The sequence below is a fragment of the Anomaloglossus baeobatrachus genome, chromosome 1 (assembly GCF_048569485.1).
Source record: "Anomaloglossus baeobatrachus isolate aAnoBae1 chromosome 1, aAnoBae1.hap1, whole genome shotgun sequence".
In the NCBI taxonomy this organism is placed as follows: domain Eukaryota; kingdom Metazoa; phylum Chordata; class Amphibia; order Anura; family Aromobatidae; genus Anomaloglossus; species Anomaloglossus baeobatrachus.
The window spans coordinates 898,798,483-898,820,496 of NC_134353.1; the positions used below are offsets into that span (position 1 = coordinate 898,798,483).

The 22,014-nt window shown below is 46.9% G+C and overlaps 1 protein-coding gene across 1 annotated transcript in view; it reads right to left on the reverse strand.

Annotated features, from left to right (window-relative positions):
- Positions 1 to 846: 846 nt before the first annotated feature.
- The window catches only part of UBAP1 (ubiquitin associated protein 1), a 60,029-nt gene continuing 38,861 nt past the window's right edge, over positions 847 to 22,014 (reverse strand). Inside the window, exons 5-7 of the mRNA XM_075327076.1 lie at positions 5,667 to 5,867; positions 4,760 to 4,861; positions 847 to 2,339 (exon numbers count right to left, since the gene is read on the reverse strand). Coding sequence (XP_075183191.1) covers positions 2,199 to 2,339; positions 4,760 to 4,861; positions 5,667 to 5,867 — 444 coding nt within the window. The 3' untranslated portion in view covers positions 847 to 2,198. The remainder of the gene's footprint in view (positions 2,340 to 4,759; positions 4,862 to 5,666; positions 5,868 to 22,014) is intronic.

Genomic DNA, 22,014 nt, shown 5'->3' on the forward strand with positions numbered 1-22,014 from the left:
AATCGTGTCCTGCACACACCAACCCACTCCATATCCTGTTATTCTTAAGTCTGTCTGACCTGAAGAAGGCCAGAAGGCCGAAACGTTATCTGGCGGACTTTTGTACAGCACATTCTGCACGTTTTTTTCACTTACAAAATAAAAAGAAAAGGATTTTGACATCTTTGTGTTTTCCTGAGTCTCTATTGGGGTAATCACCTGCATTAAAACGTTGCTGGCTTTTCGGAGACCCTGATCTACCAGGGCTTCATAGCACTAGAAGGGGAATGTTTCCTGTAATTGGAGCTCCTATGCAAGAACCAGTTTAGGTGAAAAACATTATATTAAAAACATACCTGCAAAAGAAAAAAATTTTGGTAATCTGAAGACTAACAAGAAATAGATTTTTGGTACTCACTGCAAAATCTACTTTACTCGGTCGCTTAATTGGGGAACACACAACCCTGGTACTTCCAGGGTGGGAAAGGATACAAAAAAATAAAACAAACATTCTGTTAATATTACATAACCTACTTGTGTAGCTGAAGCTTTATTAACAGCTACCAGAAGAATCTTCCTGCCCAAACTTGCACCGAAGCAAAGGTGACCCCCAATGAAGCAATCGAGGAAGCCATATTGGTCGGCGTGAAGAGACCACACCACACTGGGCAACTAATCAGCCACCGGACACATTCTGTGCAATGTACGTGTCCTATTCTAATTAATAGGACCGATGAACACTGTTTGCTGCGCTGGTGGCCGTCCTAGCTGGTGGTGATAGGGCATTAAAAAAAAAAAAAAAAAAAAAAGGGGGGGGTACTAGACAATTTCGAGGCGTAATGAAGAAAACCACACAATGATCGTTCTTTTAGAGTTTTATTAGTACCTCTGTAGGGAGAAAGAAAATATTTAGCAAATTACTTATATATTCATCAAGACTTAAGATTTACAAGTTCTTTTTTTTTTTTATCTTAAACAATGTACAACATAATACACTTTGTACTATCAAAAGATGATTTGAAATACTAGATATAATTCTGGGGAGGAACAGAAGCGGGGAGAACAAAGTGCTTATAGAAACTTGGTTCACGTGGACAGGTAGCGCCACTTTCCATCTGGGTCTAGTGGCTACTGAGCTACAGGGGCCCATCAATTCCAAGCTCGATAATGAAAACTTACCATGTGGCAGTAGTCACCAGCTTGCGGCTAAACTACAACTCCAAAAAGACCCTGAAAGCCATAAACAGTCAAGGCGTGATGAGAGTTGTAGAGGCTTTGCAAAATATGGAGAGCTGGCGGTAACTGCTCCGCCCCTGAGGTTCGTCCTTTCCTCCTTTACTTTTGCTAATGATCATTTGTGATCCTCATCTTGCAGTGGGAGAGCTCAAACAATCCAAAGACTTTTTTCTCAGCCAAAATTAACCATTTTTTGGGAGAAAGGGTAACATTGACTACAACCTGCTTTCCGAGGGCAGCTCAACAGCTACTAGAACCAGACAATGGATCGACCTGTTATAAGTTAACACCTTCCAAACTGGAGTCCTTTGAGACAGGGGGTTGGGTGAATAATGTCCTTTGATGCACAAATAAAGCTCTGAAAACTCAATAACTTATAGCATATAAACAATCCCGATAATCAGTCACAGCTTTACCAGTGCTAAACTGTAACCACCACCAAGCAGCCGCTCGAGTCAGGGCCGAGCCAGTGGATGAGACCGAGAGGACAGGTTAGTCTGCATCTTACTCTATTGCTCCTGAACGTAATATTTCAAGACCAGTGTAGCACTAACTATCAAAAAAAAAAATAATTAAATTGCACTAATGTTTGCCATATCAGGGTACTCCAGTCCGTATTCCAGTATAAGCATCAGCAGCTTCACACATCAATTTTTCTCAGCTCCCATTTACACTGCAAAGAAATAAAAAATGATAGAAAATGCAACTCCCCCACTGTCGTGCATATAAAGGGTCCAAAATCTTTTTATTCCTTAGGCGGGGGTAAAGGTTTGGGTGTGAAAGGGCACTTCTTACGATATTTCTGTAGCTGGCGTTTTTTGTGAAAAAGGGAAAAACCGAGTAGAATACATTATAACATGGTTTTACGCAGCGGCTCTGGCCGCACGCTCTTTGCACTCCTCTGTGAACGGAAAGCTTGTCGTAGGATTCGCCTATCCCAACATTTGTTAAGAGCCTATAGTGATAGAGGTGGGAAGGGGGATTCAGCTTGGGCCGGCGCGCGCCATTAGCTCCTCCAGTGCCTTGTCCTGATCATTGTTATGTAGTAACAAAACTTCCTTTATCTCTTTCTGTTCAAAGCCCATCTCTTTAAATTTACTCATCAATTGAAGAAATACCATCGTCTGGAGAAAAAGAAAACAGAAAAGCAATGTTTACATACAACAAAGAAAAAAAAAAAAAATATTACAGCAAGACATTTCCCTTAAAAAAACCTTCCCCAAAATTAAGCCCTAGTAAAACTTTGGGGCTGCGAGTATCCTTATAATATAAGTCCTAGTTGCGGTTCCATAAGGAAATGTCCAAGCAGCTAAAAAAGTTAAATACAGTGGGACTCTTGAAAGAAAGTAGACCCCCCCCACCCCCAAAAAAAAAAAAATTGGGCTCACCAGACCCTAAAACAATTACAGTTGGCAAATGCTGATGGTGGATGGGCTCTCACGCAGAGATCTGCATCGTTGTCAGGTCCCTTGTCATACCAGCTACATTGCACTGCAGCTCTCACACACAGATCGGAGTACCAGTATCGCTGCGCCTGAGTGATACTACTTCCAGTCACCAGGGGGAGCCAACCGCAGTACAACACAAGGGGACCAGATAGTGACACAGATTTGTATGTGAGAGCCCATTCACTTGCCAACTCTAATTGTTTGGGGTCTGGTAAGTGCGATTCTTTTACGGGGTGTCTACTTTCTCCTAGGGGTAAACTTAACAGTACATAGAGAATAATAAATATAAGCAGCTAATTTAAACCTTGCAAATATGGCATGTACCCACCACTATAGGACGGGTTCTGCACCATAAGAATAGCAGATCAGAAAAGAAAATTGACATCTGAGCTAGTAATAGGAAGAACACAAAATGTTGATGTTCCAGAATGTGAGGACTGATTGTATTTGAATAAATATTGATGTTTTTGCTCAAGAATTAACAGTATTATGGTAGTTATATTCTTCTACATAGAGGCAGTATTATAGTAGTTATATTCTTCTACATAGAGGCAGTATTATAGTAGTTATATTCTTGTACAGAGGGGGCAGTATTATAGTAGTTATATTCTTGTACATAGGGGGCAGTATTATAGTAGTTATATTCTTGTATAGAGGCAGTATTATAGTAGTTATATTCTTGTACAGAGGGAGCAGTATTATAGTAGATATATTCTTGTACATAGGGGCAGTATTATAGTAGATATATTCTTGTACCTAGGGGCAATATTATAGTAGTTATATTCTTGTACATAGAGGCAGTATTATAGTAGTTATATTCTTGTACATAGAGGCAGTATTATAGTAGTTATATTCTTGTACATAGAGGCAGTATTATAGTAGTTATATTCTTGTACATAGGGGCAGTATTATAGTAGTTATATTCTTGTACATAGGGGCAGTATTATAGTAGTTATATTCTTGTACATAGGGGCAGTATTATAGTAGTTATATTCTTGTACATAGAGGCAGTATTATAGTAGTTATATTCTTGTACATAGGAGCAGTATTATAGTAGTTATATTCTTGTACATAGAGGCAGTATTATAGTAGTTATATTCTTGTACATAGGGAGCAGTATTATAGTAGTTATATTCTTGTACATAGGGAGCAGTATTATAGTAGTTATATTCTTGTACATAGGGAGCAGTATTATAGTTGTTATATTCTTGTACATAGAGGCAGTATTATAGTAGTTATATTCTTGTACATAGAGGCAATATTATAGTAGTTATATTCTTGTACATAGGGGCAGTATTATAGTAGTTATATTCTTCTACATAAGGGGCAGTATTATAGTAGTTATATTCTTATACATAAGGGGCAGTATTATAGTAGTTATATTCTTGTAAATAGGAGGCAGTATTATAGTAGTTATATTCTTGTACATAGGAGGCAGTATTATAGTCATATTCAGAACTATAGGGAGATAATATTATAGGGGACTTCAGATTGACAAAGAAACAAACAGTACAGATCTTTTCATCTTTGATTCATCAAATGTGATACAGTCGAATACAGGACGATTAGCAAGATATACTCAGAGCGATCACACCTATATCCTGTGCTTTGTAAATGATGCATATATTATAGGGCGGCGATACTCGGGTGAGTCATGTTTAAGCACCACTTAAGCTTTTATTTATTGAACCACTCGAGTGGTGCTTGAAATCTAATTCCCCTCCCCCGGTCTTCTAGTGATCCTCTGCCGACTTCATTTTCTTCTGGTGCCGCTCTGGGCGATCTCAGATTTGTCAGCTGCCGGCTGCTCCAGTGTTTCATGGAGGGTGCCGGAGGTCACAAATTAATACAACTCAGAGCCCCTTTGGGGTTCTCATAGACTTGTACTGAGACCTTGTGACATGTCTTCTGATTTCTGGCCAGTTAAAAGTACAGGGGACCAAAGCGATGGTGGGAAACGGTGAAATTGCCAGAAGGTGATTCTAAGACAAGAGGCTTACATTTAAAGCGCCACTCCAGAGCTGAAAAAAAAACCCCAAGCCACTGGAGTGGCGCTTTCACTGTAGTAGATCATAGAGCTGACGCTGGCCACATACCTTCTCCTCCGAGTACTGGTGCATCTCTAGAGCCTCATCCACCAGCAATGGATCAAAGCCCTTCTCACACAGCTGGGAGTGGATGAACAAGTACTCCAGCACCTGGAAAACAAACACATTGTCTACAGAAGAAATACAATCCACAGGAAACTAATCAGGTAAACAATAAAAGCTGCACAGGTCACGGCTACACTTCTCATATCAGGTGAAGTAATAACAGAATTTACCAGAAATCAGAACTGGTTCTAAAATTCAGGGAAATTCCACCCACCACAAAAGAAGGTACGACACAAGGGCTCGAACGCCCAGCTCTGTGTACTCACTATACCACTGCATAGCGAGTCCTCCCAACGGTCCACACTACACTACAGCAGTCGTATGAGCCTATAATTCTGAATGTTAACACATTATTAGATGTAACCTACTAATGCTGCAATCTTTAAAGAATGACGTTTTATTCTCCAACATCATAGATGCTGATGAGGTGGGACTAGTCCAGTGAGATGCCTCTTCCCCTGGACTAGTCCTGCCTTAGATCCTCTAGTCCCGCCTCCCTGGGTGTGACTGACAGCATACATAGTGGTCTTACCATAATGAGTACTGTATGTCGGCTCATACTGGCAGTGCGTCGTTAGCCAGGACTTTAGAATAAAAAGATTTATGGGGAGCGATTTCGGACAGTGGTTTTTAAATGCCCATACAGAAGTGATTAATCCTGACTAAGAGGAAATCCGTGTCGTAACAACATGAATAGATGTCACCCGCTTCACTTCATCTGCTCACACCACGCTCTCCGCCAGGCTGGCACATCCAGGTGTTACACAGGGTGATAATGCAGCATCAAGCGTTACAGAGTCACCATTATATATAAGAAGGTGTGATCCCCTTATCAGCCCCGCACCCTCACCTGCTCCACGTTCTGTCCTTGCTTCTGCATGGCTCTCATCACGTGTTCATAGGAATAGCCCATACTGACAATGGTCTCGGCACACTGCCGCTCGCTGCTGGACAGCGCCTGGAGCAGCTCCTCGGAGCCCGGGACACTGAGCCGCCGCACACTGCTTACACTATTGGGCACTTTGAACACTGAGACCTGATGACCCGACGTCTGCAAATATGAAGAGAAATATAGAAAATGTAAGAAGAGAGAATTCCGATTCATTTCTCACAATCGTTTAAAAGTATATCTGTCATTTCAGAAAAAACTGAGCGTTGACTGTGCATAAAAATAAACTAATGTCTGGCTGCTATCTGACCTATATCCAGCATTTTCCACCACTTTCCCCCCTGCAAACACAACTTTGCAGCTGTGTATTACACCCCAGAGCTGCACTCACTATTCTGCTGGTGCAGTCACTGTGTACATACGGTACATTACTTATCCTGTACTAATCCTGAGTTACATCCTGTATTATACTCCAGAGCTGCACTCACTATTCTGCTGGTGCAGTCACTGTGTACATACGGTACATTACTTATCCTGTACTAATCCTGAGTTATATCCTGTATTATACCCCAGAGCTGCACTTACTATTCTGCTTGTGGAGTCACTGTGTACATACATTACTTATCCTGTACTGATCCTGGGTTACATCCTGTATTATACTGCAGAGCTGCACTCACTATTCTGCTAGTGCAGTCACTGTGCACATACATTACTTATCCATGTACTGATCCTGAGTTACATCCTATATTATACCCCAGAGCTGCACTCACTATTCATTCTGCTGGTGCAGTCACTGTGTACATACATTACTTATCCTGAGTTGCATCCTGTATTATACTCCAGAGCTGCACTCACTATTCTGCTGGTGCAGTCACTCTATACATACTGTACATTACATTACTTATCATGCACTGATCCTGAGTTACATACTGTATTACACCCCAGAGCTGCACTCATACATACATAAGATTGGCTTACTCATACTCTGCCTACATGTGCTATGCAGGGAAAAAATGAGCAAAGTCGTATAACAAAAAGTAAATCTTCGGCACAAGACTAAGGCTATGTGCGCACTTACCGGATTTTGCCGCGGATTTTCCGCGGATTTGCTGCATGTTTCGCTGCAGAAAATGTTCATAACATCTCTGCAGTGAATCACCAGCAAATCCTATGGAGAAAAAAAATCCTGTGCGCACTGGGCGGAATTTGACAGCTGCATGTTTTGCTGCGGGAATCCCGCAGCAAAAACAAGTGCATGTCACTTCTTTTCCGCACATCGCTGCGGGATTTCACTCCATTGACTCAATGTTAATCATGAAATCCCGCAGGGAATAACGCAGGCAGCAAATTCTGTGCGGTTCACTGCGTTTTCCTGCGTTATTCCCTGCGGTATTTCGCGGTTTACCTCCGGTAATGTACATCACTTGTCTGCGATTTTGCAGGGAAGTGATGTCATTACAGGAAGAGGAAGCCATGCAGAGTAAACACACACAGATCACACACACAGATCACACACACACACACAGACATAGATCAAAGACACAGACACATAGAACACACATAGAAAGCAAACGGAAATATAGAAAAAAAAGAACGTGGGCTCCGCTGCATATTTACCTTCCAGCCGAGGTAAGCACACAGCGGCGGCCCGGTATCCTCAGGCTGGGGAGGGAGAGGGGCAGGGGTAATGTCCCCCGCCTCCCTCCCACCTCCCGCAGCCGAGAATATCAGCCGCAGCTGCCCCGGCACTGTCGCATGCATTATGCGGCAGCATCGGGAGTGTCCTCAGCTCTTCTTGCCACCGTGTAGCAGTGGTGGCAAGGTAATATAAGGGGTTAATGGTGGTGGGGGATCACCGCCATTAACTCCAGGCTTGATCATGGCAGCGTCTATGTGACAGCTGACATGATCAACCCGTAAGTAAAGTGAAAAAAACACAGACACCGAAAAATCCTTTATTTTAAATAAAACCAACAAGCCTCGTTCACCATTTTATTAACCCCCCAAACAAAGCTCCGGCGTAATCCACCGCTCCGACGTCCTGCGCTGCTTCCATCCAGCCGCGACTGTCACAGACACAGGCTGAATGCAGCAGACAGCAGAGGTAATTACCGGTCATTTCCCACGGCCGGTAATGTGAACTCACTGCCGACCGTGGGAAATGCAGCGATCTGTCCTCTATCTATCTATCTATCTATCTATCCCTCTATCTGTCTATCTATCTATCCCTCTATCTATTCTTCTGTCTATCTACTATCAGAATTAAATGTATTTTTTTTTTTTTCTTCAATGTGCTTTATTGCATTGAATGCAATAAAGCACATCCCAACCCGCACGCGGCAATACCGCGAACAATACCGCGGTAAAACCGCAGCAAACCGCGGCAAGCCGCATGCGGTTTTCGGGTGCGGTTTCCCGTGGTTTTTTACCGCGGGTGCGGTAATCTTTGAGAGCATGCGGAATTTACGCAAGGAAATTTCATTTCCCAGTGCGCACAGAGCCTTAAAGGGGTTTTCCCATGAGCAAAGTTAATTTTACTCAATAGATCTTGGAATAATAAGTGCAGCAATTGGATTCCTGTGCGGAGATAATCCTGTATACACTACATACAAGAAGTTAGGAATATATGGCTTTCTAGTAAAATTTTGGGATGATCCTAAAATGCCCTCTAACTTTTTCCGATGAACTTATTGTGACCTTCTCTAATCTTTTGGATGCTCATGTCCAACTGTTCAGTGTTTCACGACTTTCTGCACAACTTTATCTAACAAGGAGCTTAAATGGTAAAATTCACAAAAAGGTGTTTGATCCGTGAATCAGCCCAATAAACTTCAGATTCAATTAGCAATGGTATTAAATAGTCCTCTCACCCATTTGTGGATTGCTAGAGTCCCAAAGCTTTAGAAATGGCTGTAAAGCTATGTGTGCACGTTGCGTACTAGCCCTGCAGAAATTTCTGCAGTGATCTGAAGAGCACACGTGTGCTTCAAATCGCTGCAGAAAATGTCCGTAGAGAAAAAAAAAAAAAAAAGCAGATTCAAGCGCTCTGCCTGAAGCTCCTGCCATAGACCGAGCAGGAGCTGCCGGCAAAGCGCACTGAAGAAGTGACATGTCAATTCTTAGAACGCGCGCTTCGGGCAGCAGCCGAAGCGCTGCGCTCTAAAACGCCACGTGCGCACGGCCCCTGCACAATCTCCATAGATTATGCAGGGGACGCAGGACACATGCAGTTACGCTGCGCTACAAAGCGCAGCGTAACTGCATGTAATTACGCTACGTGCGCATATAGCCTAACACCTTTTCCAGACTGATAGATCTCAATTGTTCCTGAACTTCTTGGGATCACAGCATGATGTTTGGCTTTAGAGCAGGGGTCTCAAATACGAGGCCCGCGGGCGCATGCGGCCCCTCAGGGTAGTTTGTGCGGCCCCCAGGCCTGTGCCCCTGGTCACTATCGCAGGGGTGCAGGGGCCGCAGCCACTGTCTGCACTTTGTCAGATGAATGTGTTGCTGGTGCTGCGCGCTCGCGCCGGCAATACAATCATCTCACATAAATCACTGACAGTGACACTGCAGCTGCCCCGATAGTGACCGGGGGCACGGGCCTGGGGGCCGCACGAAGCAGAGATGAGACAGCAGAGAGAGCGCGGGACAGGTGAGAAGAAGTGTGTGTGTGTGTGTGTGTGTGTGTGTGTGTGTGTGTGTGTGTGTGTGTGTGTGTGTCGGACGTTAACCCCTTAGGCTACTTTCACGCATCAGGTTTTTACCATCAGGCACAATCCGGAAAAAAAACAGGTAAAACGGATCCGGTACCGCATCCGATTTATCCCCATAGATTTGCATTGTTACCGGATTGTGCCTGATGGCTTTGCGTTGCATCCGTTTTTTTCCGGATGCGGCAAAAATTAATTAAAGCGGCGGCCGTAGGCAACGTATCTTGCAACGGTTTTTTGTCCAGCAAAAAAAAACGCATCGCGCCGCATTCGGCGCGATACGGCGTGTTTTACAATGGAAGCCTATGGACGCTGGATCCGGTACAATGTGGCAAAAAACTAGACTGCCGGATCCATTTTTGTAAACTGCGCATGCTCCAATGTTTTGGAAAAAACGGATCCAGCAAAAAAAAAAGAAAAAAAAACACGGAGAAAACGGATGCAAAAACGGATCCAACGGATCCGTTTTTTTTACACATCCGGCATAACGGATCCATTAAAAAACGGATCCGGTGGATACGGTTTTTACATTTTTTTGCCGGATCCGTTGGATCAGGGAAAAAAAGAATTGTGCCTGAATGCAGAAAACTGATGTGTGAAAGTAGCCTTAGCGACCCATGACGTACTGGGTACATTATAGCTCCCTGGTACTTAAGGATCCATGACGTACCCAGTACCTCATGGCGAAATCGCAGCCCCGGTGGCTGCGATCGCTGCAAATACATTAGATGCGGGGAGGAGGGGACCTCAGGAGGGGTGGTGTCTCCTCCCCGGACCTACGGAGGCTGTGATTGGCTGAGCGGCGTTCGTCAGCCAATCACAGCCACTAATGTTTCAGCCATTGAAAAATCGCTGAAACATTGAAATCCAGCCAAGATCAGTGCAGCTGTAGCCCTGATCATTGGCTGGAACTGGGTGACCTGTGTTTCACCCGCCCCCAGCTCTGATTGGAGACACCGGCCTTGTGACCGATCTCTCCAATCACTGTGGATCTGCGGCCGCAGACCACTCCCCTCAGCTTCACTCCAGAGTCTGTGGAAGGTGAGTAGAGCTGCTGACCCATTACTACAGGATGGGGACAAAGTGCGCACATTACTATGAGATGGGGACAAGGCTGGGGACATTACTATAGGATGGAGACATTACAAGGATGGGCACAATAGGGATGGGGACATTATTACTATAGTATGGGGACATTACTATAGGATAGGGACTAGGATGGGCACATGACTATAGAATGGGGACAAGGTGGGCACATTACTATAGGATGGGGACAAGGTGGGCACATTACTGTAGGATAGGGACATTACTACAAGGGGACAAGGATGGGAAATATTACTATAGAATAGGGATAATGCTGGGGACATTACTATAGGGTGGGGACAAGGTTGGCACATTACTAAAGAATGGGGACAGTACTATAGGATGGGGACATTGCTACAAGGGGACAAGGATGGGGAACATTACTATAAGATGGGGGATGGACACATTACTATAGATTGGGGACATTACTATAGATTGGGGACATTACTATAGGATGGGGACAAGTATGAACACATTACTACAAAATGGGGACAAGGATGGGGAACATTACTTTAGGATGGGGACAAGGATGTGCACATTACTGTGGGATGGGGACTAGGATGGGGCACAATACTACAAGGGGACAAGAATGGGCACGTTACAACAATATGGGGAACATTACTAAAAGATGTTGGTCAAAATTTCTATATAGTGCTAATTGTAAGACTATTAGTTACAAGAAAGGAATAAAATGTAATAAAAAAAATGTTTATATTTAAACAAAATGTGCACGTTTGCTATAATGAACAAGTGAAAATGTTCAAAATCAGTGATCCCAAGGTGTGTGTAAAAAAAAAAAAAAATATATACATATATTATACATACATATATATACACACACACATACATATACATATACATACATATATATATATACATATACATACATATATATATATATATATATATATATATAACACACATATATATATTATATACACACATATACATATATACATATACATATACATACATATACATATATATACATATATACATATATTATATATGGTACCAATAAAAAATGTCACTTTGTCCTGCAAAGAGTGCGGCCCCCCAAATAATTTTTTTTCCCTCTGTGCGGCCCATACACCCAGCCGAGTTTGAGACCCCTGCTTTAGAGGATCTTTTGGTCTACTTCAAATTTGTCAGGCAGGTCCTATTTAAGTGATTTCTTGATTGAGAACAGATGTGGCAGTAATCAGGCCTGGGTGTGGATAGGCAAACTGTACTCAGCTTCCTAAAGATGTGATAAACCACAGTTAATTTATATTTTAAGGGGGAGCAATCACATTTTCATACAGGGCCCTGTAGGTTTGGATTTTTTTCCCCTTAATAATAAAGGCCTTCTTCTATAAACTGCATTTTGTGGTATTGCTGGCTAATATTTAACTTTGTTTGGTGATTTAAATGTTTAAAAAAAAAACATCAAAAAGGATAAAAAAAAGAAGGCAATTTTGTTTACTTACCGTAAATTCCTTTTCTTCTAGCTCCTATTGGGAGACCCAGACAATTGGGTGTATAGCTTCTGCCTCCGGAGGCCACACAAAGTTATTACACTTTAAAAAGTGTAACCCCTCCCCTGTGCTATACACCCTCCCGTGCATCACGGGCCCATCAGTTTTGGTGCCAAAGCAGGAAGGAGGAAACTTATAAATTGGTCTAAGGTAAATTCAATCCGAAGGATATTCGGAGAACTGAAACCATGAACCAAAGAACAATTGAACATGAACAACATGTGTACACAAAAGAACAACAGCCCGAAGGGAACAGGGGCGGGAGCTGGGTCTCCCAATAGGAGCTAGAAGAAAAGAAATTTACGGTAAGTAAACAAAATTCCCTTCTTCTTTGTCGCTCCATTGGGAGACCCAGACAATTGGGATGTCCAAAAGCAATCCCTGGGTGGGTAAAAGAATACCTCGATAAAAAAGAGCCGAAACAACGGTCCCTTCTTACAGGTGGGCCACTGCCGCCTGAAGGACTTGCCTACCTAGGCTGGCGTCTGCCGAAGCATAGGCATGCACCTGATAGTGTTTTGTAAAAGTGTGCAGACTCGACCAGGTAGCTGACTGACACACCTGCTGAGCCGTAGCCCGGTGCCGCAATGCCCAGGACGCACCTACAGCTCTGGTAGAATGGGCTTTCAGCCCTGAAGGAATCGGAAGCCCAGACGAACGGTAGGCTTCAAGAATCGGTTCCTTGATCCACCTAGCCAAGGTTGACTTGGAAGCTTGCGACCCCTTACGCTGTCCAGCGACAAGGACAAAGAGCGCATCAGAATGGCGCAAGGGCGCCGTGCGTGAAATGTAGAGCCTGAGTGCTCTCACAAGATCTAACAAGTGCAAATCCTTTTCACATTGGTGAACTGGATGAGGGCAAAAAGAAGGTAAGGCGATATCCTGATTGAGATGAAAAGGGGATACCACCTTAGGGAGAAATTCCGGGACCGGACGCAGAACCACCTTATCCTGGTGAAACACCAGGAAGGGGGCTTTGCATGACAGCGCTGCTAGCTCAGACACTCTCCGAAGTGATGTGACTGCCACTAGGAAGGCCACCTTCTGCGAAAGGCGAGATAGAGAGACATCCCGCATCGGCTCGAAAGGTGGCTTCTGGAGAGCCGTCAGCACTCTGTTAAGATCCCAGGGTTCTAGCGGACGCTTGTAAGGTGGGACTATGTGGCAAACTCCCTGCAGGAACGTACGGACCTGCGGAAGCCTGGCTAGACGCTTTTGAAAAAACACAGAAAGCGCCGATACTTGTCCCTTGAGAGAGCCGAGAGACAAGCCCTTGTCCAATCCGGATTGAAGGAAAGAAAGAAAAGTGGGCAAGGCAAACGGCCAGGGAGTGAAACCCTGATCAGAGCACCAGGATAAGAAGATCCTCCAAGTCCTGTGGTTGATCTTGGCGGACGTTGGTTTCCTGGCTTGTCTCATAGTGGCAATGACATCTTGAGATAACCCTGATGACGCTAGGAGCCAGGACTCAATGGCCACACAGTCAGGTTGAGGGCCGCGGAATTCAGATGGAAAAATGGCCCTTGAGACAGCAAGTCTGGTCGGTCTGGGAGTGCCCACGGTTGACCCACCGTGAGGTGCCACAGATCCGGGTACCACGATCTCCTCGGCCAGTCTGGAGCGACGAGGATGGCGCGACTGCAGTCGGACCTGATCTTGCGTAATACTCTGGGCAGCAGTGCCAGAGGAGGAAATACATAAGGCAGTTGAAACTGCGACCAGTCCTGAACTAACGCGTCTGCCGCCAGAGCTCTGTGATCCTTGGACCGAGCCATGAATGCCGGGACTTTGTTGTTGTGCCGAGACGCCATTAGATCGACGTCCGGCGTTCCCCAGCGGCAACAGATCTCCCGAAACACGTCCGGGTGAAGAGACCATTCCCCTGCATCCATGCCCTGGCGACTGAGAAAATCTGCTTCCCAGTTTTCTACGCCCGGGATGTGAACTGCGGAGATGGTGGAGGCTGTGGCTTCCGCCCACAGCAGAATCCGCTGAACTTCTCGGATGGCTTGAAGACTGCGAGTGCCGCCCTGGTGGTTGATGTACGCAACCGCCGTGGCGTTGTCCGACTGTATTCGGATCTGCCGTCCCTCCAGCCACCGCTGGAACGCCTTTAGGGCCAGATACACTGCCCTTATCTCCAGAACGTTGATCTGAAGGGAGGACTCTGTCGGAGTCCAGGTTCCCTGAGCCCTGTGGTGGAGGAAGACCGCTCCCCACCCTGACAGACTCGCGTCCGTCGTGACCACAGCCCAGGATGGGGGCAAGAAGGATTTTCCTTTTGACAAGGAAGTGGGAAGAAGCCACCACTGAAGAGAGGTCTTGGCTGTCCGTGACAGCGAAACGTTCCTGTCTAGGGACGTCGGCTTCTTGTCCCATTTGCGGAGGATATCCCATTGAAGTGGACGCAGATGAAACTGCGCAAAGGGAACTGCCTCCATTGCTGCCACCATCTTCCCTAAGAAGTGCATGAGGCGCCTCAAGGGGTGTGACTGACCCTGAAGAAGATATTGTACCCCTGTCTGTAGTGAACGCTGTTTGTCCAGCGGGACCTTCACTATCGCTGAAAGGGTATGAAACTCCATCCCGAGGTAAGTCAGCGATTGGGTCGGTGTCAAATTTGACTTTGGGAAATTGATGATCCACCCGAACCTCTGGAGAGTCTCCAGAGTGACGGTCAGGCTGTGTTGGCATGCCACCCTGGAGGGTGCCTTGACTAGAAGATCGTCTAAGTAAGGGATCACCGAGTGGCCCTGAGAGTGTAAGACCGCCACCACTGCTGCCATGACCTTGGTGAAGACCCGTGGGGCTGTCGCCAGGCCGAAAGGCAGTGCCACGAACTGAAGGTGTTCGTCCCCGATGGCGAAACGCAGGAAGCGGTGATGCTCGGGAGCGATTGGCACATGGAGATAAGCATCTTTGATGTCGACTGATGCTAGGAAGTCTCCTTGTGACATCGAGGCGATGACAGAGCGGAGAGATTCCATCCGAAACCTTCTGATGCTCACATGCTTGTTGAGCAGCTTGAGGTCTAGAACGGGACGGAATGATCCGTCCTTTTTTGGCACCACGAACAAGTTGGAGTAGAATCCGTGACCATGTTCCTGAGGTGGAACGGGAATCACCACTCCTTCTGCCTTCAGAGTGTTTACCGCCTGAAAAAGTGCATCGGCTCGCTCGGGGGGCGGAGATGTTCTGAAGAAACGAGTCGGAGGACGAGACCTGAGCTCTATCCTGTAACCGTGAGACAGAATGTCTCTCACCCATCGGTCTTGGACATGTGGCCACCAGGCGTCGCAAAAGCGGAAGAGCCTGCCACCGACCGAGGATGCGGTTTGTGGAGACCGAAAGTCATGAGGAGGCCGCCTTGGGGGCGGTTCCTCCGACGGTCTTTTTAGGACGTGACTTAGACCGCCATGCCGAAGAGTTGCTCTGGCCCTTCTGTGACCTGTTGGACGTGGAGGATTGGGACCTGGCTGAGGGCCGAAAGGACCGAAACCTCGATTGAATCTTTCGCTGCTGAGGTCTGTTCGGTTTAGACTGGGGTAAGGACGAGTCCTTTCCCTTGGATTGCTTGATAATTTCGTCCAATTGCTCGCCAAACAAGCGGTCGCCGGAAAATGGCAAACCGGTTAAGAACTTCTTGGAAGCAGAGTCTGCCTTCCATTCGCGTAGCCACATGGCCCTGCGGACTGCCACCGAATTGGCGGATGCTACCGCTGTACGGCTCACCGAGTCGAGGACCGCGTTCATGGCGTAGGACGAAAAAGCCGACGCCTGAGAAGTCAAAGACACGACCTGCGTAGTAGCGGTGCGTGTGACCGCCTTAATCTCAGACAAACAAGCTGAGATAGCTTGGAGCGCCCACACGGCTGCAAAAGCTGGAGCAAAAGACGCGCCTATGGCTTCATAGATGGATTTCATCAGGAGCTCTATTTGCCTGTCAGTGGCATCTTTGAGCGATGAGCCATCTGCCACTGATACCACGGATCTAGCCGCCAGCCTAGAGACTGGAGGATCCACCTTGGGACACTGAGCCCAACCCTTAACTACATCAGGTGGGAAGGGGTAACGTGTGTCATTAAGGCGCTTAGTAAAGCGCTTGTCCGGATATGCTCTGTGCTTCCGGACAGCATCCCTGAAGTTAGAGTGATCGAAAAAAGCACTCCTTGTACGTTTGGGAAACCTAAACTGGTGTTTCTCCTGTTGTGAAGCTGACTCCTCAACAGGTGGAGTTGGAGGAGGAAGTTCTAGCACCTGGTTAATGGACGCTATAAGGTCATTTACAATGGCGTCTCCTTCAGGTGTATCAAGATTGAGAGCACCGTCCGGATCAGAGCCCTGAGCTGCAACGTCCGCCTCATCCTCCAGAGAGTCCTCATGCTGAGACCCTGAGCAGCGTGATGAAGTGGATGAAGGTCCCCAGCGAGCCCGCTTAGACGGTCTGTGACTACAGTCCGAGTCGGAGTCCTCCCCGTGGGACCTATGTGTCACCTCAGGAGCAGTTTGCTGCTCTAACCGAGGGGGGCCTGGGGTCAATGATTCAACAGTGCCCGGGGCCTGTGTTACCGGTCTGGACTGCAAAGTTTCAAGTATCTTAGCAGACCATTTGTCCATAGACTGAGCCATGGATTGTGAAAGGGAGTCAGAAAGTTTCTCAGCCAACACTGCAAACTCTGTCCCTGCCACCTGGACAGTGGCAGCCGGTGGTTCTACCTGAGCCGAGGGTCCCACCAGTGCCTGAGGCTCCGGCTGAGTGAGTGTCACAGAGGCCGAGCATTGCACACAATGAGGGTAGGTGGAACCTGCAGGTAACATGGCCGCACAAGAGGTACAAGTTGCAAAATAAGCCTGTGCCTTGGCACCCTTGCTTTTTGCAGACGACATGCTGTTATCTCCTCTTAGCAAATAGTGAGGGTATATAGCTAAGCAAATACTGCAGCCGAGCAGAGCAAATGTATACCCAATATGGATATATATATATACACTGCGGCACCCAGGGGGGCCAGCACCTGTAACAGGTGCGGCTTACCGACCGCGCACAGCGGTTGTGTGTCCACCAGATTCCCTGCCTGGGCCTCCCAGCGTTATGAGCTCTCTCAGAAGTTCTCCTCCAGCAGCATCGATGTAATAATGGCTGCCAGCGTTCTGTGAGGAGGAGGGAGCCGTGGGCGTGCCTTAAAAAGTGCGGGAATCTGGTGCCCCACGGTGCTCAGTGAGGGGGGAGGAGGATACTAAGTATGCTCCAGCCCTCACCGCTGACGTTAAGTCTAGCGTCCCGCCCTTGCCCCTGACTGGCAGGCCCGGGGGCGGGAATATGCGGTACTAGGCCGCAAAAGCCGGGGACTCGAGTTATAAGCGCGGCCGGCAAACAGGCACGGTCGGCGCGGTAGTCCCGGCGGCCCCAAACACAGCGCAGCTGCTGCAGTATCCGATCCACAGGCGCTCTATGCGCCGTCCCCAAGGGGACACAGAGTACCTCAAAGAAGCAGGGCCTGTCCCTGATGACATCCAGACTCCTGTCCGTCAGGATCCCACAGGGGCTGCGGAGGGAGCCCGGTCCCAGTGCCTGGTGACCGGCTAGGATCCCACTTCTCCCAGAGCCCCTAAGGGATGGGGAAGGAAAACGGCATGTGGCTCCAGCCTGTGTACCCGCAATGGGTACCTCAACAGCACCGCCGACCCAAGTGGGGTGAGAAGGGAGCATGCCGGGGGCCCTGTTAGGGGCCCTCTTTTCTTCCATCCGATAAAGTCAGTAGCTGCTGCTGACTAAAATGTGGAGCTTGCGTGAATGTGTGCCTCCTTCAACACAAAGCATAAAACTGATGGGCCCGTGATGCACGGGAGGGTGTATAGCAGAGGGGAGGGGTTACACTTTTTAAAGTGTAATAACTTTGTGTGGCCTCCGGAGGCAGAAGCTATACACCCAATTGTCTGGGTCTCCCAATGGAGCGACAAAGAAAACAAAACTTAGGGAGGGAGCAAACCCTTTCACACCACTGTATGCTGGATGAGGGACCAGTGGACCTCAGTGGTGATCACAGATGAAAGTGGATTCATGCTGAGCAGAAACGATGGCCACCAACAATGTTGGAGACATTATGGAGAGACAGCATCAGCCAATGCTGTCACCAGATGAGGCTTTGGTGGTGGTGCTACAGTGTGGGCAGAAAATACAGAACGGCCCTGCACTGTCTGAATGGTACAGTGACAGCCCGTACTACTGGAATAACATCATTAATCCAGTCCTTGTGCCTCTGCATGAATAACAGCTCCAGCTCATCGAGGTCACATCACTAGGGAACGGCTGCTGGAGAATATGGGTCCCTCAAATGGAGAGGCTGCACTTTCTCCAGACCTGAAGCCAATAGAAAATCTATGGAATCAGCTGAGTCACCATGTAGAGGCTCATGAGTCTGTACCCCAGAACCTCAATGACCAGAGTTTCTCCCTTCAAGAAGAGTGGGAAACCAGCCTCCGCAGGGCAGATAAAAGTGCATCTGCGCAGGACCACAATGCCTGCCTGTGTGGATGATGTAGGACATGTCCTCCACACGGTCCTGCGAAGGAGGATGGCAATCGGACAAGATGAAGGAGGTGCTGGATAAAGAACAACGACACCCACCGGACTGAACCGCCCCCTAGGTGAGTATTATAAAGGTGTTTATGTTGTACAGAGCAGCCTGGACTCTTATATACAGTATTCTAGAAAACTGTGTATAAGAGCTCACTGGTGGTGGCCGCAGCTCATAAGGGGAAAAACCTGGTAGACAGGTTCCCTTTAAACTTCTCCCAAAAGCCAAATATCCCTAACTTTTTGTGAGTAGTATATGTGCCCCTGTTAAGCGCTGTGTAATGGCCATGTCTGCCCATACAGGGACATGGTCTGATAATACCACAACTCCTGGGCCGGAGATGTGGGTATACAGAAAGTATACAGATACCAGACACTGCCATTACACAGTACATAGCAGGGACACATAACATTACCTCACAGGAACATTTTTTTAAACATTCAATTTGTGGAAATTATTATTATTCCAAGATCTAGTGATTAAAATGGACTCTGTGGGAAACCCCTTTAATGATCCAATAGAATTTTGTTGCAATAAATGATGCTTTATTACTCCTATTTCGAATAAGAAATACAGATAGATAAATTGGACATCATCATCAATGAGGTCTTTTTCAAGATTATCAATGCTTTCCACACCAGCCATGGACAGTACTGTTTTGGCAGAAAGTGGCTGGTAAAGAAGGAGAATGTGGAAAGGTCATCGATAATCTGGAAAAAGACCTATAGTTCGAAACGTTAAATTCCTGTGTCCGGATTTCTTATTTGCAACTGAAGTAATAAATCATCATTTATTGCAACAAAATTCTATTGTTTCATTAAGTCTTATGCCAAATATTTACTTTTTGTTTCCAGAAATAACCAGTACATGGAAACAGTCAGCAAACGGAATTGACTAAGCAGTGATGGCAGCATAAAAAGGGTTAAACTTCTGTGATAGCGATTAGTATCTGAACCCGGTCCATAGAGCTCCTGTACATACAGTATTTGGCATATAGCAGATGTCACTAAGGACGTGTGTAGTGTCTACTGTATTCATCATCAGCTCAATGGGAGCGATACACATTGGTCAAGTGCGCGCTGTATTTCTTGCAAAATAACTAAGATACAGCAGGACAAAACAATCACTGATCTCGGGGAGACCAGCCAGAGAAAACACTGCCGGCAGCCAGCAAAGGCGCTCAACACAGTGAAATCCTATTGACTAAAAGGGCCACTTAATATGGTGGTTATAGTGGTCTCCTAAAGAGAGTCACTTCTTGGCTAGGTCCTTCCCGGAGGAATATCTGGCTATTTTCTGTGTCGAGGCTCCTAACAGAAGCTCCAGGGAACTTTTAAGGGTACTTTCACACTTGCGTTATTTTCCTTCCGTTACAATCCGCCCTTTTGGAAAACAGCGGAATCCGTTAACGGATTCCGCTGTTTCCCATAGACTTGTATGGTTGACGGATTGTACCAAAAGGACCTGCGTTGCTTCCACTGGGCGACACTCCGTTGCTTCCGTGCAGCGGGAGGAACGTAGCATGTAACGTTGTTTTGAGCAGCGCATGCTCTTTTTTTTTTTTTAAATCACAAACTTTATTTTGGCTCGCGGTGGCCGAACGTTCAGCTGAGCGCCCGGGCGCCGGCAAGTGACAGCGATCAGCTGATCACCCGGTGGCCGACTGCAGGCAGCGATCAGATGATCACCCGGCTGCAGGGAGCGATCAGCTGATCGTTCACAATAGTCTGCCGCCGGTAAAACTGTAAAAAAAAAAAAAAAAAAAAAAAGATAGATACTGGTCAGAAGAGAACAAACTGCAAATCCACCTGATGAAGCGATGTAAGAAACGGAAAATACAAAGGCAGAAGAATCAAATCGGTAACGTGTGGAATCCGGAATACAAGATTTGCTGCTTCCCTTCACATGACTTCCCTTCACATGACATTTTCGCAGCCACCACTATGGGGAGGTCAGGGCACAGAAGTGTATACAGCTCCTACTAAACCTAAGCCAGAATGTCACTGGCAATGGGTGCGAAGGGATAAACAGGGGCTCCTGAACTGGCCCTCAGGCTAGGGGCTCTAGCTGTCCCTCATCCCAGAGATACCTCTAGTGGTGAAGATGTCTGGGCCACCTTTCTTGTCCTGCTCCTGGCAAGCCCTAATCTCATACCCCTACTCCCCCAACCCAGGGGAGGACCGGGACAGGAGTGGCTGAACCAACAGATCTAGACAAACTGGAAAACCAAAAACTCCATCACTCAGCTAGCACACACTGACACATAAGACAATACGTGATAAGGAAGAAATAGCCAAACGACGAGAGGATTTCCACAGCACCCCAAGCAATAAATCCAGCAACTGGAACACATCATCATATGGTTTAAAGGGAACCTGTCAGAAGAAATTTCCCCTAAAACCTAAAAGATTCCCCCTCTGCAGCTCCTGGGCTGCATTCTAGAAAGGTCCCTGTTATTATTGTGCCCCCTTTCTGACCAAAAAAAAAAAAAAAAAAGAGTTTATAAAGTGGTACCTTTTTGGCTTCGGATTCTGTAAATGGTACACGGGGGCGGGCTGCTTGGTGGCCGTTATTCTGCCTCCTGCCGCTTTAGGCCGTCCCCCATCGCTCCTTTCCATACTTGTGGATGCCGCCCAGTGCTCCAGAGGTCCCTGCGCATGCCCAGTGCCTATCTCTCGTGGATGAGCACTGTGCCCAGTGTCACCGCTGGTGACGTGCGCGCAGGCTTTAGATTATGGGCGGTGCTGTGATGTTTATTACCAAGCAACCGCCCATAATCGCGGGACCGCGCTTTCCCCCTCGGCGTCCTTCGTTCTGCGCAAGCGCGGTGCTGCTGACCCCACGTTACCTCCTATCTATTATGGGCGGTTGCTTGGTAATAAACATCACAGCACCGCCCCCGTGTCCCATTTACAGAATCCGAAGCCAAAAAGGTACCACTTTATAAACTCTTTTTTTTGGTCAGGGTAAGGCCGGTGTCCCACTTGCGATTGCCGTGCGAGTCTCGCATTACATCACCCGGCACAGGCTCAAACTCTGCTCACAGGAGCGGGTTGGCTGCATAGAGATGCATGCAGCCGACCCGCTCCTGTGAGTCCATAACGGGTGATGCACCGTGAAACTCGCGCAAGATATACGCGAGGCAATCGCAAGTGGGACACCTGCCTAACAGAGATTAACTCCTACAAGCCTGATCATGAATGAGAACACAGATAGTTGACGCTCGAGCCTGTCTGTGCAACTCAGAAGCACTAGAGAAGTGTGGAGTGTCAGATTCTGCAGTGTGAACAGTGTCAGATGCCGCCATGACACTCGGCAAGTTTAGAGCCAAACACCCCGTGACAGTTATCCTACATCTATGGCTGTGAGACAGGAAACAGGAAGAATTTGCTAAATTTTTAGTAAAGAAAACTGGCATACG